Source organism: Lissotriton helveticus, chromosome 10 (genome assembly GCF_964261635.1).
Source record: "Lissotriton helveticus chromosome 10, aLisHel1.1, whole genome shotgun sequence".
Taxonomy (NCBI): domain Eukaryota; kingdom Metazoa; phylum Chordata; class Amphibia; order Caudata; family Salamandridae; genus Lissotriton; species Lissotriton helveticus.
In genome coordinates, this window is record NC_136071.1 from 1,202,087,243 (window position 1) to 1,202,102,836 (window position 15,594).

Genomic DNA, 15,594 nt, shown 5'->3' on the forward strand with positions numbered 1-15,594 from the left:
TCCATACATTGGACGTTAGGAGGGCACTGATGTACTATATTGACAGGACACAACACTTTAGGAAAACACAACAACTTTTTGTTGCCTTCTCGCCACAGCACAAAGGCAACCCTATTTCAAAAGCAGGAATAGTCAGGTGGATTGTTAAGTGCATCCAAATCTGTTATCAAAAAGCTAAACGTACCTTAACAATACCCCCAAGGGCGCACTCCACACGCAAATTGGGGGCATCCATGGCTTTCCTGGGGAACATTCCTTTAGAAGACATTTGCAGAGCAGCCACATGGGTTACACCACATACCTTTACAAAACACTACTGTGTTGATGTGCATTCCAAGCAGCAAGCAGCTGTAGGACAGGCTGTTCTCAAGACACTTTTTCAGGTTTCTGCAGCTGGCACGGGCAACCGCCGCTAATGGAGGGACTGCTATATATTCTATGCAAAAGATATGAATTTAGCAGCCCACATGCCTCGAACTGAATATGCTACTTACCAGTATGCATCTGTTCTTGGCATGTAGGGCTGCTGACATTCATATCGCCCGCCCTCCTCCCCGGCGCCTGTAGCGGCTGTAGACTTTTCTTGCATTTTCTCTTAGGCATGGCCATCGCTTACACTATTACACTCCATCTTCGCCACAATGGCTAAAAACAATCTGAGGATGGAGTCGATGCCCATGCGCACTGTAGTCCAGGGGAGGAGCCACCTATCTCGTGATACTTCGAAGACTCTTCCAGGACAACAATGTGCAATCATCCGGACCCAACACTAGGCGGCGATCTATGCAAAAGATATGAATGTTAGCAGCCCTACATGCCAAGAACAGATGCATACTGGTAAGTAGCATATTCATTCCTACAGCTTGCTCTTCCCGTAAGTTAGCCTGGGGAAAGGGTCGCCAGTATCTCAAGCTGCAATAAGGGGTTGCAGTGGTGCAGTCTCATGATCTTTTTTCCTTCAATGGATTCTCTAGGCCAACCCCTTCCAATAGTAACAGTGGGCTTGGCATTAGATTGTGTGAAAATGCCACTTAGGGAAAGAGGACATTTCTGGGCATCAAGCTCTCTGTGTGCCATGGTGTTTGGCTCCTCTCAACACCGAAGGCTGGGGGAGCACATCTGGGCATTCCCCCAGAGACAGCCATAAACCATTGGGCATTCAATTGAGATAGCCGACCTCTGCCATTTGTGGGTCTGCCAGAATACATGAGGGGCAGAGATTGTGACACCTGGCCCCTGAGGCCAGATCACAGCCCCCATGAAGACGGAGGCCTGCATTCTGCCGCCTCATGGCAGACAGGGCGGAAATTTAGGGGACTTGTCTGTGTTTCAAAGCAATACCATTTGAACCTTCTTCCAACTCCACAGCCCAATGGGGTATAAATACCCAGCGCCACTCCACCAGGAGGAGAGATCCACTTGTGAGGACACAGGACCGGAGAACCTGGTCTGCACGGTGCACATTTCCAGCGAACTCTATCATGCACACGGAGTGTACCTGCCCATGGAAAGGACAGCGTGCCTCCCTGAACAGTGGCTGACCTGGGCTGACAACCTGCTGACGTATAGTGCCCTGAAGTGGGCTCTCAAGGACCGAATGGCGCATCTCCCATTCTCTTGGAGGTCTCAGGGATATCAAATATCTCCTATGAGTGGCCCACACCCTCTACCAGTGACATCTGGCGAGCGTTGCCCTCTAAGTTTCCCCATGGCCTGCTGAAACCTGGTCAGCGTGGTGTGAGCTTAGAACTACGGAATCCTGCCCGGAGCCCGGTGTGGCTAGTGCAGAACTCAAGACTTTTCCCGCTTCTGCGGTGAAGTGATTCCTGTACTGCAGGGACCTCATCATGCCTAAACATCTGGATGGTGGTGAGCAGATTCACCGGTTGTGGGATCCTAGGTGGCCCTCTTCGTCGACTGTTCTGCATTACTCTTGTGTACCATGCCAACTTCCTGATGATTGGGCGCAGTGTCCGAGTCACAGGTTGTGACACTTGGAGGTGGGACATGCATCCATTGCAGAGTCGTATTCCACCATGTGAGGCTTAGTGGAACCTGCACCTGTGTGTGTGTCTGGAATTATCTGGTGCAACCGGCATCAAGGTGTGCTAGACATAGTGCCTCAATTCCAGAAAGGTACAGAATCGCAACTCTTCTTCATGTAACCTGAAGTGTCTGATGCGACTCATCTCGTTGTGCTCCAGACCGTGTGCCCAGATTGCCGGAGCACAGCCTGGATGAACATGTGACCGTCGGGGGCCTCCTCATGCCCAGAGGCTCCTCTGTGTGTTGTTCCCCATTCACTGCTTGTCCCCTCACTGGCCCAACTGCCCTATCCCCATCTAGCCCTATTAAAGACTTTGTGGCGCCAGGTAGAAGTGTGAGGACTAGGCTGGAGGGACACTTCAGAGGAACTTCGGGAGCCGATCAAGAGACTGCGTGACCCCCTGTGCTTTTCAGAACTGAGCTGGTGCCAGACGGCCCTGCTGAACCCCTGTTTGTAACAAATGATTGCTCTTAGCCTGTTTCTGCTTCGCAACTTGTTGACAAACTTCCTGAGTAGTGCCAAGCCGCCCTTTGTTTACGTATGCCTCTTGTTTATGCTTACTGCCTTTCCCCACCTGCTTTCAAGGGACCCAGACGAGGTGTGACCTCAGCTAAGAGTGGCTTTGTGTTCGGAGGAGGGGCTGATGAGCTTCCATCGGAGGTGTCTGGGACGGGGGCTGAACTGGAGAGTGGTGGAGGCTTGTAGCCATGGAGACTGCGGAGTATTATCTATTGACCCATTTGGTATTAACGGAACCGCATTAGGGTGTCGGTGCGTATGTGTGTGAAAGTGCCCATATGGACCAGGGTGGTACCGGCGCAAAGTAAGCATGGGTGACTGTCTGTGGACCACCCGTGCCCCATGAGACTGGTTGGCGGTGTTGGTTAGGTCGAGCCTGTCCCATTCCGCAGGAATGGATAGGATCGAATTCATGTCGGCAAAATCCTCTTCAAGCTAAGGGGTTTCAGCCCGGCGTTTTCTTGCAGTTCACGTGAACATGCACGAGCATTCACGGCCAGGGCTTCTCCTCCCCTAGCAGCGCTCCTCCCACACCAGCACCTCCCCTCGCAAACACAGCCTTTACTTCTCCTCCCCTAACTTTGCCGTCAGAACTCTGCTCTCCCCTCAGGCGCCGTGACATACTTCAAAGGTTTATCACTTCACACGGCCGCAGGCCGTGCAACCAGAGCACTTCAGTTGTTGCGCAGCCCCCCTCCCAGCACTGCCTTGTTTTCCCTTTCTTTTCTTTTTCTTTACATTTCCTTTTAACCGTTTTACTTGGTCGTTAGTCGTTTATTAGAATATTCTTAAACTATCAACAACAATTACAATACAGCAGCTGAAACAACAGCACTTTGAAATCGAGCGTTTTGTGTTTTTTACAATATATTTAGTATTGTTAAGTTGTACTGTTTTCTTCTCCTTCCTGCTACCCAGGCTCCGCATTTCACCCACTGAAATAACTTTAGAGCAGCATAAAAGGGTATACAAACAAAGTAATGTAACTAAACAGAACATATATTCTTAACTAAATGTGGCATATACATGGATAATATATGGAACGTATGTAAGCATAACATACCATATGTAGAGTGCAGAGTGCAGATTCAGAGAGCAGTGTGCAGAGTGCAGATTCAGAGTGCAGTGTGCAGAGTGAGGATTGTGAGTGCAGATTGTGGGTGCAGATTGTGGGTGCAGATTGTGGGTGCAGATTGTGGGTGCAGATTCAGAGTGCAGATTCAGAGTGCAGATTCAGAGTCCAGATTCAGAGTGCAGATTCAGAGTGCAGATTGTGGGTGCAGAGTGTGGGTGCAGAGTGTGGGTGCAGAGTGTGGGTGCAGAGTGTGGGTGCAGAGTGTGGGTGCAGAGTGTGGGTGCAGATTGTGGGTGCAGATTGTGGGTGCAGATTCAGAGTGCAGATTGTGGGTGCAGATTGTGGGTGCAGATTGTGGGTGCAGATTCAGAGCGCAGATTGTGGGTGCAGATTCAGAGTGCAGATTCAGAGTGCAGATTGTGTGTGCAGATTGTGTGTGCAGATTGTGGGTGCAGATTGTGGGTGCAGATTGTGGGTGCAGATTGTGGGTGCAGATTCAGAGTGCAGATTGTGGGTGCAGATTGTGGGTGCAGATTGTGGGTGCAGATTCAGAGCGCAGATTGTGGGTGCAGATTCAGAGTGCAGATTCAGAGTGCAGATTGTGGGTGCAGATTGTGGGTGCAGATTGTGGGTGCAGATTGTGGGTGCAGATTGTGGGTGCAGATTGTGGGTGCAGATTCAGAGTGCAGATTGTGGGTGCAGATTCAGAGTGCAGATTGTGGGTGCAGATTGTGGGTGCAGATTGTGGGTGCAGATTGTGGGTGCAGATTGTGGGTGCAGATTGTGGGTGCAGATTCAGAGTGCAGATTGTGGGTGCAGATTGTGGGTGCAGATTCTGGGTGCAGATTCTGGGTGCAGATTGTGGGTGCAGATTCAGAGTGCAGATTGTGGGTGCAGATTGTGGGTGCAGATTGTGGGTGCAGATTCAGAGTGCAGATTGTGGGTGCAGATTGTGGGTGCAGATTCAGAGTGCAGATTCAGAGTGCAGATTCAGAGTGCAGATTCAGAGTGCAGATTCAGAGTGCAGATTCAGGGTGCAGATTCAGGGTGCAGATTCAGGGTGCAGATTGTGGGTGCAGATTCAGGGTGCAGATTCAGAGAAAACTCAGCAGCACCACCACCACAGCATCAATCTGTGCAACCATTCAACAACAACTGGTTCAATTATGTTCTCTCAATGTTTCAAGCTTTATTACAAATGTCACAAAAAGATGTTATTTCACTTATGTTCTTGGATTTTCATCACAATAAAATACACTGAACATAATCTTCACAAACGTTATTTACAAAAGTTTAAGCTATTGCCAATATAAATTACAATCACTTTTATTTAAGTATTAATTATTTAAAAAAATTAAAAGCCGTTGCTATTTGTAATATCAATACATCTAAGTCACGTAAATACAAAACATGTTGCATTACAAATGCTATAGTCGTCACATGTGCGAAAGTTATAACTATTGGCATTGAAAATGACAAAGCTATTAATTTCGCTATTTTCAAAATCAACACATAAATAAAAAAATTGTCATTTACAAGACCAATAGCTCAAACTTTCATAATGCGAGACCTATTGCATTGCAAATGCTTGTTTATAAGTTGTTCTTCGGCGAAAAGCACTTTACCTCTCAACAGTGGGTTTACCCACGTGGCCTCATCCTGCAGTGCTGCTAAAAGTGTCATAATTCTGTGTATGTACATATTACTGATGTCGTCGCATCTCAGAGTACACCCTATGGCCATGTGAAATTGCGTTATTAGGATTGAGAGGTTGGGGTTGGGGCTGACAACATGTCGCACCACATAAGGTGCTGCTGCCTGGCTGAGGCATCCCTTTGGCCACCCAGACAGCGCTGGTTCCAACAGTTCGGACTTGTAGAGCAGTGCAATGAACGGCAGCGATGGGATGGGTCTGCATGTTGTTTAATAATACTTTCAGGACTCGCACAGAAGCAGTGCAATAAGTAGCATGGATGGGCTGGGTCTGCGTCTTCTCTAGAAGTATGAACACATTCTTAGCCGGGCATCATTTTAGAGCTGATTCAAATGCAGTGCACATCAGAGGAGTCTGCCAGTCTTCCTTCCACGGATCTGGGTCAGTGGGGAAAAACTGCTGTTCAGAACAGTCTCAGCCCCACAACAAGTGACATCAAAAGTTGTATTGAAACTATAATAATAGTTAAAAAAATATAATAGTAACTCAGCATAAATTGTCTGTGGCTTCAAGATGAGAAGATGTGGTCCTGATACATTTCCTTTTCTTCCAGGCATTGTTTGTGGACAACTGGCGTGTTTTGCATGGCCGAGAGGCTTTCAACGGTTATCGGCAGCTTTGCGGCTGCTATCTCACCAGGGATGATGTACTGAATGCTGCTCGCCTGCTTGGACTGAAAGCCTAGTGGAAAAAGTACACATGGAACTTGATTTTCAGAAGCTTTCAAGGTCTTTCAAGAAAGAGAAACCTTTGCACTCCTTGGACCAAGAATGATGCACCTTGTGGGTGTCGAGAACCTCGCCTCATGCAGTAGGGTCGCTCCAACACGGAAAGCACCAATTATGCGGCTTGTGGTGGCTGCAGCCTGTACTGTGCTGGTGCGTCATCTCACTCAAGCCATGCAATGCAGTATTAGTTGTTGCTAGTTATATACTTGTGTGCTTTTTATAGTGCCTTCTGAGTGCATTGCAAGCTTCCTGTACTCCCAGCCACTGCCTGTAGGATGACCGAGAGGACAGAGTCAACGCCTTAGTGGCCTACGTTGATATTGCCTCGTCACTTCCTTGTCACTTGCCTGATTTTTAGTTCAACGATCCAGGTCTGGCTGGTGACCACTTGCATTTATGTTCACTCTTGGCTCCAAGAAGTAATGGCAGACCCATTCCATCAGCTCCAATCACAGATACTGAGAGTGGTGCTGGTCATGGGGCACTCCTCCGTGCCACTGGGCACCTCACTGTCATTTAGTTACTTCTGTCTCTTAATGGGAATGGGGGCCCTGGGTGTTTGGATTATGTTAAAGCTTTGCCCAAGCACATTTTGGGAGCCCCTCACTCTTGTGTCTCAGCACTTCTTCTTTCAGGCCTGTTGGTGCCTGTTCTGACCCCCCTCCCTATTCGTTCTCTGGCTTTCATGCGCACATACCTTCTGTCTGCTGTTGGAAGCTGGACATAATTTTTGCACAGGTTGGAGGTCATTTTAGCTCAGTATGTGCACGTGCAGGTTGTTTCCTTGGGACGTTTCAGAAACCCAAAAGATCCACCCTCAGATAGATTCAGAATCATGTACTCACAGGTTGCGTGTGTTTCCTACAGTGGTTGGAAGCACACAGTGTTTGTGTTAATACCCCTCACACACCAAAAGGGCCCGTGGTGTCATGCTTTATCGTGGGGGTCTTCCTGCCCCGCTGCGGGACGGGCGTGCTACGACCTACGACTACGTGGGAGCACTGATTTACAGAAAACTAAGTGCTGTGTAGGAAGGTGAGTGGAAGGGTCAGGAGTGAGTGAAGTAGTGAATTAAAAAGTACCTGGCTCTTGTTGACTAAAAAACTTTAATATTCCTTGGAGCTGGTACTGTTAAAAAGGTGGGTTGGAGGTGTATTGCTTTAATGGATAAACCCTCCTGTGTACGTCAACATGTTTCGAAGCGCTCAGGCTTCTTCTGCTGGACCAAGCAAGATCCCTTCTGTGCTCACTATAAATCGAGCAGATGTCGAAAGAATAGTTCAAAGTAAATAAATGTTTAAAAGTGATATATGTACAAGTAGAGCTTCTACGTGATAGGCATGCCAAATTGTAACGCACAAAATACAATACCCAGGAGGTATTCTACTTAGTAATCTGAAAGAGAAACACAACATTAAAAATGCAAGACATATACTTCATCCAGCGTTTGTATCGGTGACCTGTAGGAAGGTGATATATAGTGATAAATATTCTCCTTCGCCATAACTGTTGAGCAAACACTGTTGCTGTGTCCTGCAAGTAAAAATGACAATACAAGACACGCCAACACTGAACATAAAACACACACTCTATGTTATGAAATCCAGCAGTTGTAAACCAGGGAATAAAGAGGACGGCCGTTGAACACTAAAAGTATCAATCGTAGTCATAGATGGTTAGTTGTGCCTTGAGAAAGAAAGAAAGAAACATTTGTACCTACTTGTTCTCAGTGGCGACAATGCCCCATGAGCCTTAGAATGGGTGGGAAGGGTGCCTATAGTCACACTCTGTGAATGGAAAACCGGGTTGTATGAGGGGTTGGATGAAGTATATGTCTTGCATTTTTAATGTTGTGTTTCTCTTTCAGATTACTAAGTAGAATACCTAGTGGGTATTGTATCTTGCGCATGACAATTTGGCATGCCTATCACGCAGTAGCTCTACTTGTACATATATCACTTTTAAACATTTATTTACTTTGAACTATTCTTTCGACATCTGCTCGATTTATAGTGAGTACAGAAGGGATCTTGCTTGGTCCTGAAGAAGAAGCCTGAGTGCTTCGAAACATGTTGACGTACACAGGACGGATTACCCACTAAAGCAATACACGTCCAACCCACCTTTTTAACAGTACCAGCTCAAAGGAATATTAAAGTTTTTTAGTCCATAAGAGCCAGGTACTTTTTTAATTCACTACTTCACTCTCTCCTGACCCTTCCACTCACCTTCCTACACAGCACATAGTTTTCTGTAAATCAGTGCTCCCACGTAGTCGTAGGTCGTAGCACGCTCCGTCCCGCAGCGGGGCGGGAAGACACCCATGATGAAGCATGACACCACAGGTCCTTTTGGTGTGTGAGGGGTATTTACACAAACACTGTGTGCTTCCAACCACTGTAGGAAACACACGTGACCTGTGAGTACATGATTCTGGATCTATCTGATGGTGGATCTTTGGGTTTCTAAAACGTTTCAAGAGGAGGACGTATCACCCCCAGCGCTCCTCTTTGGACAGTACCTCTTCTGTCCCCATTTTTGGTTTTGTGTTTCCGTGGGACATCACAATGGTCTTGTTGTTTGATACATTTGCTGCAGGTCTCCTGCTTCAAGCATTGGTAAGGTTGCAGCTTCGAAGATTGTTTCATCTGAGGTCCAATGAACTCAGGATTTCGATGTTCCATCTTGTGGTTTCTTCAGCTGAGGTCCTATGCGCTCAGAATCTCTCTGTGCTCTCCTGTGGTTTCTTCAACTGAGATGGTGTGCACTTGGGATCTCTCTGTGCTTTCTTGTGGTTTCTCCAGATGAGGTCCCATGCCCCCTGGATCTCTGTGCTCTCTTGCGGTTCCTTCATCTGAGGTCGTATGCACTTGGGATCTCTGTATGCTCTTCGGTGATTTCTTCATCTGAGGTCCCGTGTACTCTTGAGCTTTCTGTGCTCTCTTGTGGTTTCTTAAGCCGAGGTCTTGTGCACTCAATCTCTCTGTGCTCTCTTGTGGTTTCTTAAGCCCAGGACCCCTGCACTCAGCATCTCTCTGTGCTCTCTTGTAGTTTCTCCAGATGAGGTACCATGCCCCCTGGATCTCTGTGCTCTCTTGCGGTTCCTTCATCTGAGGTCGTATGCACTTGGGATCTCTGTATGCTCTTCGGTGATTTCTTCATCTGAGGCCCTGTGTACTCTTGAGCTTTCTGTGCTCTCTTGTGGTTTCTTAAGCCCAAGTCTCCTGCACTCACAATCTCTCTGTGCTCATGAGTGGTTTCTTCAGCTGAGGTCCCATGCACTTATGATCTTTCTCTGTTTTATCTTGTGGTTTCTTCAGCTGAAGTCCTGTGCGCTCAAGGTCTTTCTGTGCTTTCATGTGGATTCTTCAGCTGAAGTCCAGTGTACTCAGAATCTCTCTTTGCTTTCCTGTGAATTCTTCAGATGAGCTCTCGTGCACTTAGAATCTCTCTGTGCCGCTTGTGGTTTCTTCAGCTGAAGTCCTGTGCGCTCACGATCTCTCTGTGCTGTCCTGTGGTTTCTTCAGCGGAGGTCCCCTGCACTCAGAATCTCTCTGTGCTGTCCTTCTGCTAAGCTCCCATGCACTTTGGATCTCTCTGTGCTCATGCGTGGTTTCTTCAGCTGAGGTCCCATGCACTTATGATCTTTCTCTATTTTATCTTGTGGTTTCTTCAGCTGAAGTCCTGTCCACTCAAGATCTCTCTGTGCTGTCCTGTGGTTTCTTCAGCGGAGGTCTTGTGCACTCAGAATATCTCTGTACCCGCTTGTGGTTTTGTTCAGCTGAGGTCCCATGACCTTATGATCTTTCTCTATTTAATCTTGTGCTTTCTTCAGCTGAAGTCCTGTGCGCTCAAGGTCTCTCTGTGCTCTTCTGTGGTTTCTTCAGCTGAGATCCTGTGTGCTCAAAATCTCTCTATGCTGTCCTGTGGTTTCTTCAGCTGAGGTATTGTGCACTTAGAATCTCTCTGTGCCGCTTGTGGTTTCTTCAGGTGAGGTCCCATGCACTTATGATTTCTCTCTGTTTTATCTTGTGGCTTCTTCAGCTGAAGTCCTGTGCACTCAGAATCTCTCTGTGCTCTCCTGTGGTTTCTTCAGCTGAGGTCCGATGCGCTCAGAATCTCTCTGTGCTGTCCTGTGGTTTCTTCAGCGGAGGTCCGATGCGCTCAGAATCTCTCTGTGATCTCCTGTGGTGGAGAGTCCCCAGCTCCAGCACTAGGCCAGCATATCTTCGAGTTCCAGAGGGGAAAGGCCTAAGGATCATTTAAGGTTTTATTTGTTCAGCTAAGCAAAAGAAACAGATCTTACTTCCCACTGATATGACCCACTTCTTGTCTCAGGAAAACAACATGGTTCACCGACGACCTCAAAGAATCAAAAAAATCCTGCAGATCCCTTGAGAAAACCTGGCGCCACGAACAGACGGCAGAAAACATGACAGCCCTCAAGAACGCCACCCGCAAACACCACCATCTGATCCGCACCACCAAAAACTCATTGTTCAAAGAACGGCTGGACAACAACACACACAACAGCAAGGAACTCTTCAACATCATAAAAGAGCTCGCCAATCCCAACGCCAACAGCAACGGCATCACACCGTCGCAAGACCTCTGCAACTCCCTCGCCACGTTCTTCCACCGCAAGATCGCCGTTATCCACAACAGCTTTGGCGCCCAGAATCCGCCCCCAGCCACCGAACCAACGCCCCCTACAACCACCCTCAGCGCTTGGACCCCCATCAGCACCGAAGACACCGCCCAAGCTATGAACACCATCCACTCCGGCTCTCCTTCCGACCCATGCCCTCACCACATTTCAACAAAGCCGACACCATCATCGCTCCCCACCTACAGAACATCATAAACCACTCCCTCGCGTCCGCCACCTTACTAGAGAGCTGGAAGCACGCAGAGATCAACGCCCTACTGAAGAAACCCACAGCGGACCCTCAAGACCTCAAAAACTTCCTCCCCATCTCTCTTCTTCCCTTCCCGGCGAAAGTGATCGAGAAGATTGTCAATAAACAGCTGACCGCATTCCTCGAGGCCAATGGATCCCTCGACCCATCCCAGTCCGGATTCCGAGCCAACCACAGCACCGAGACCGCCCTCATCGCAGCCACCGACGACATCAGGACCCTACTCGACAACGGGGAAAACACCACCCTCATCCTCCTAGACCTCTCAGCCGCCTTTGATACAGTCTGCCATCACACCCTAATAACCCGCCTCCACAACGCCGGGATCCAAAGCAAAGCCCTGGACTGGATCACCTCGTTCCTCTCCGACAGAACCCAACGAGTCCACCTCCCTCCCTTCCGCTCCGCAGCCACCGAGATCATCTGCAGCGTACCCCAAGGCTCATCACTCAGCCCAAGCCTCTTCAATATCTACATGAGCCCCCTCGCCACCATCGCACGCAACACAACATCAACATCATCTCATACGCCGACGACACCCAGCTGATACTCTCCCCCACCAAAGACCCAGCCAGCGCCAAACTCAACCTCCAGGAAGGAATGAAAAACGTCGCTGAATGAATGAAACTCAGCCGTCTGAAACTGAACTCGGACAAGACGGAGGTTCTCATCCTCGGACCATCCCCATCCGCCTGGGACGACTCCTGGTGGCCAACAGAACTGGGCACCACACCGACACCCACTGACCATGCACGCAACCTGGGATTCATCCTGGACTCCTCTCTCACGATGACCAAGCAAGTGAACGTCATCTCATCTTCATGCTTCAACACCCGGCGCATGCTCCGAAAGATCTTCTGGTGGATCCCTACCAGAACTAGAAAGATGGTCACCCAGGCCCTCGTCACCAGCCGACTAGACTACGGGAATGCTCTATACACAGGAACCACAATCAAACTTCAGAAAAGACTCCAACGCATACAGAACGCATCCGCACGACTCATCCTCGACATCCCCTGCTGCAGTCACATATCAGCCCACCTGAGAGACCTGCACTGGCTCCCCGTCAGCAAAAGGATCATGTTCAGGCTCCTCACCCACGCACACAAAGCGCTCCACGACATAGGACCCGAATACCTCAACAACCGCCTCACGTTCTACATGCCAACCCGCCAGCTCCGCTCTCCCAGCCTCGCCCTCGCCACCGTCTCACGGATCCACAGAATCACCGCCGGAGGAAGATCATTCTCCTACCTGGCGGCCAAGACGTAGAACTCCCTCCCCGCACACCTACGGCTGAACCAGGACCATCTCTACTTCATGAAACAACTCAAGACCTGGCTGTTCGAGCAATAGCAGCACTTCCTGCCCACCCCCCCACCGCCATGGCCTTGAGACCCTCACGGGTGAGTAGCGCGCTCTACAAGTGTACTGATTAATTGATTGATTGATTAACCTTGAATACTGAAAACAACTCTTGCAAAACCCTTTGGTTCTGTCATTGGTGAGATTCACACCTTTCTGTGGAATGACCTTCTCATGCTCATGCACTGTGTTTAGAGCGCTTGTTGCAAGCCTGTAAATTCTATACGTAGATGTAAGAGAAATTGTTCCACTAGAGTCGCTCTTCCTTTCCTTCCTGAAGCATTCAAGAGCTGACCTTTTGTACCATTCTTTTTGTACCATGCTAAAGATGCTCCTGGGGCCTAACATATCATCGTTGCCTTCAGAAAGGGAACTAGCTTTCTTACGTAGGTATCACGGAAGTGTGTTTCCACATGCCATGTCCGGAACTCCACCAGAAGGGTCTGAGATTTGTTACTCCGTGGATGTCTTGCCTCTACTTGAGTGCTCTACGTCTGAACCCAGGGTTCACACTATCATTATGAATTCAATGGTGACACGCTTGAGTCATCCAGATGTTCACCTGGGCTGCCACCATGATGAATTGCTGGTGATGTCTTCCTTTCAGCAGCGGTCTCTCTGCAAGACGTGATATTGCCTCTCTCGGATCTTGGTCTTTCAGGGAATGAAAGTCAAATAATCTTTTAGACATCACAACACCAAACCTTAATCGGAGCATTATTCCGCTGAGCTGTGGTTCCAGTTTATCCTCCATAGTACCCCCCTATCTCTACAGAAGCATTCCACCTCTTCTTTACGTGCCAGAGATCCGTTAACCCTCCTGTGGTCTGGTGGTGGGCTATCATGCTTGGCACAGGATATGAGATTCTAGTTGCCCAATTTAGGAACCAAGAGATGTATGACATTACAACGCATGCTTTTACAACGCATGCCATTACGACGCAGGTTTTACAACGCAAGTCATTACAACGACTTGCGTTGGGGGGCGCTGGATAGTGAATAGTTTAATTTACTATTCCAACTCCAGTACCCGTGGATAGTAGGGAAGGTGTTGGATAGTAATTAAACTATTCCCTATCCTAGAGCGCCCTCCAGCGCAATTCGTTGTAATGACTTGCGTTGTAAAAGTTGCATCGTAATGGTAGTGCGTTGTAAAAGTTGCGTTGTAAAGGATGTTTCCCGAACCAAGAGACATGACTTCAGTCCACTGCCAAAGAAATAAAACAAGGAGTGAATGGGTATTCAAGGAGGCTGGTCCCTGGGTGGAACCCACGCCCTCAGAATGGTACCAGTGGTTTCCTTTACAACACGTCTTTAAATATTCTGCCTTCAAACAGCATATTAAAGGGTTGCTTTCTTATTTACGCGGTCGATCCTGACCCCTTGAGCATTTAATTGTTGTATTATTTGTGCTGGCTCATAGGCCCTTTGAATCTGCAGCTTCTTGAGACATTAAACAAATTACCTGGCCTGCCATCTGTCTCAGTGTGGCCGCCTCTCCCAGAAGGGTAGCTGATCTGTATTTGTATCCCCTGACTCATCTTCTATCTGATAATGAGCTCTGCTAGTACAAAAAGTCCTGAGACTGCCAATCTTTTGACCTAGACTTCTGTCAGATTTTCATATGGAGCAGTCCATTTTTCCTCATACCTTCTTTCCATAATCGTCTTTGAAGGTAAAGAGGCTGCCCACAGTTGAAGTGTGTTGAAGTCCCATGGAAGGGGATGCAGGTTTTATTTGGACTGCGCAGAATTCTTCAGGTTGGCTCGTAGGTTCTTTCTCCCTGGCGCCGATTCTCGCGCAGACCTTTGCGGGTCGAAAGGCTCCTTTGCCCAGTGAGTCGTCTGTCGAATTCTATAACTGTACACCATTGGTCGGATCACTCTAGTGTAAGGTATTTCGACTCGAGTCGCTGGGCCAAGGCAGCAACAATAATGCCTTCGCTTCCTACTAAACGCTGACTTTGCCCAAATCATGTTGAAGGACACATTTTGCCAGGCCTCCTATTCCTGGGACTGTTTTCCCCACATGTGGTTTTCTGGCTGGTTTAGAATCTCCCATGTGACTGGGGGACATTGAAGAGACTGAAATGTGGGAGTAAGAGATTGTTAACCTAGTGGCAGCTGCCTCTTAGTCCTTCCTTTTGATGGCGTGCCACCATCCTGGTGGAGGAGTGTGGCTCAATGGTTAGAGCGGCAGACCCTGATGCAGAGGTCTGGCCCGGGACCAGGGTTCCATTCCCGCCTCGGCGGGTCTTGGGATCAATTTCCCCGGTCCTGATAATTCTCGCCTCGGTGCCTATTCTAATCATGGGCCCCACGCTGCAACTCTGGGCAATAGCTTGCTTAACCTCCACACCGGCCCCAACAGCGCTTGGATGCCTGGCTTCACCCTGGGGGTGCCCAGGAGTGGATACTTCACAGGGAAAGCCAGGAAGGGTTCCACAGCGGTATGAGTAATAACGCCAGGAAACCGCTTGGTGACAGTGCGCTCTACAAATACCTTGACATTTACATTTACATCCTCGCCCACTGGTCCATGTCTTGGTGTAGAGGAGAAGGAGCTGCAGTATGGCGCCTGGCCTGTGTGCTATGTGAGGAGTCCTTGGCGTAGGTGTGATTGGCGCCGTTTTAACTCCTTTCGACGCTGGGCACAGGCGTGTTCGCTCTGCTTCCTGTCGCTGAGGGGACTCCCATGAGCTCAGAGGAAGGAAGTGATGTTGAAGTAAGACCACAAGTGTTGCTCTGGGGAGAAGCCTGTACTTGTTGTAATGTTTCAGCCTCAACGTCATTATCCGTCTGTGACGAGCACCCTGAGAGTGTGACCGCTGTGCCCAGAGACCCCCGCTATTAGTAATGACAGCAGCTCTCCTTTGGTACCTTCAGCGTGGGTGCTTCTAGTGCTACAACACTGGATTCGGGCCACAAAACACCAGCATATTTTAAAATCAATGTTTTTTCTTTAAAATATCAGAAATAAAACTTCTACTTTCTAGTAGTGCAATACTGTTTTTATTTACTTCTTTGGCTTGCATTTTATTCAGTGTGTCTTGGGGTTTCTTCATCACATAAAAAGATGCTATGAAGTAGTTTACTCTGCCCCGTTTGCCAGAATTAATAAAGATGGTGGTAACATCATCATGGCCTCCATGTTCCTCAGCTTGTTCTTTTAAAATCCAGTCAGAAAGATTCAAGGCAGCGGTGGTGGGCTGCATACAGTGGTGTGGC

At 48.5% G+C, this 15,594-nt stretch overlaps 1 protein-coding gene and 1 long non-coding RNA gene across 3 annotated transcripts in view; both read left to right on the forward strand.

Moving 5' to 3' along the window:
- The window catches only part of TMLHE (trimethyllysine hydroxylase, epsilon), a 123,209-nt gene extending 115,419 nt beyond the window's left edge, over window positions 1-7,790 (forward strand). For both annotated transcript variants that reach the window (XM_078664063.1, XM_078664062.1), the window contains one exon: window positions 5,909-7,790. In XM_078664063.1, the coding sequence (XP_078520189.1) occupies window positions 5,909-6,040 (132 nt within the window). In that variant the 3' untranslated portion in view covers window positions 6,041-7,790. The remainder of the gene's footprint in view (window positions 1-5,908) is intronic.
- Window positions 7,791-8,483: 693 nt separating this feature from the next.
- On the forward strand, window positions 8,484-15,361 carry LOC144784945 (uncharacterized). The gene is made up of 2 exons (XR_013601722.1): window positions 8,484-9,869; window positions 10,185-15,361. It is a non-coding gene; the product is annotated as an uncharacterized LOC144784945 (long non-coding RNA).
- Window positions 15,362-15,594: the final 233 nt, after the last annotated feature.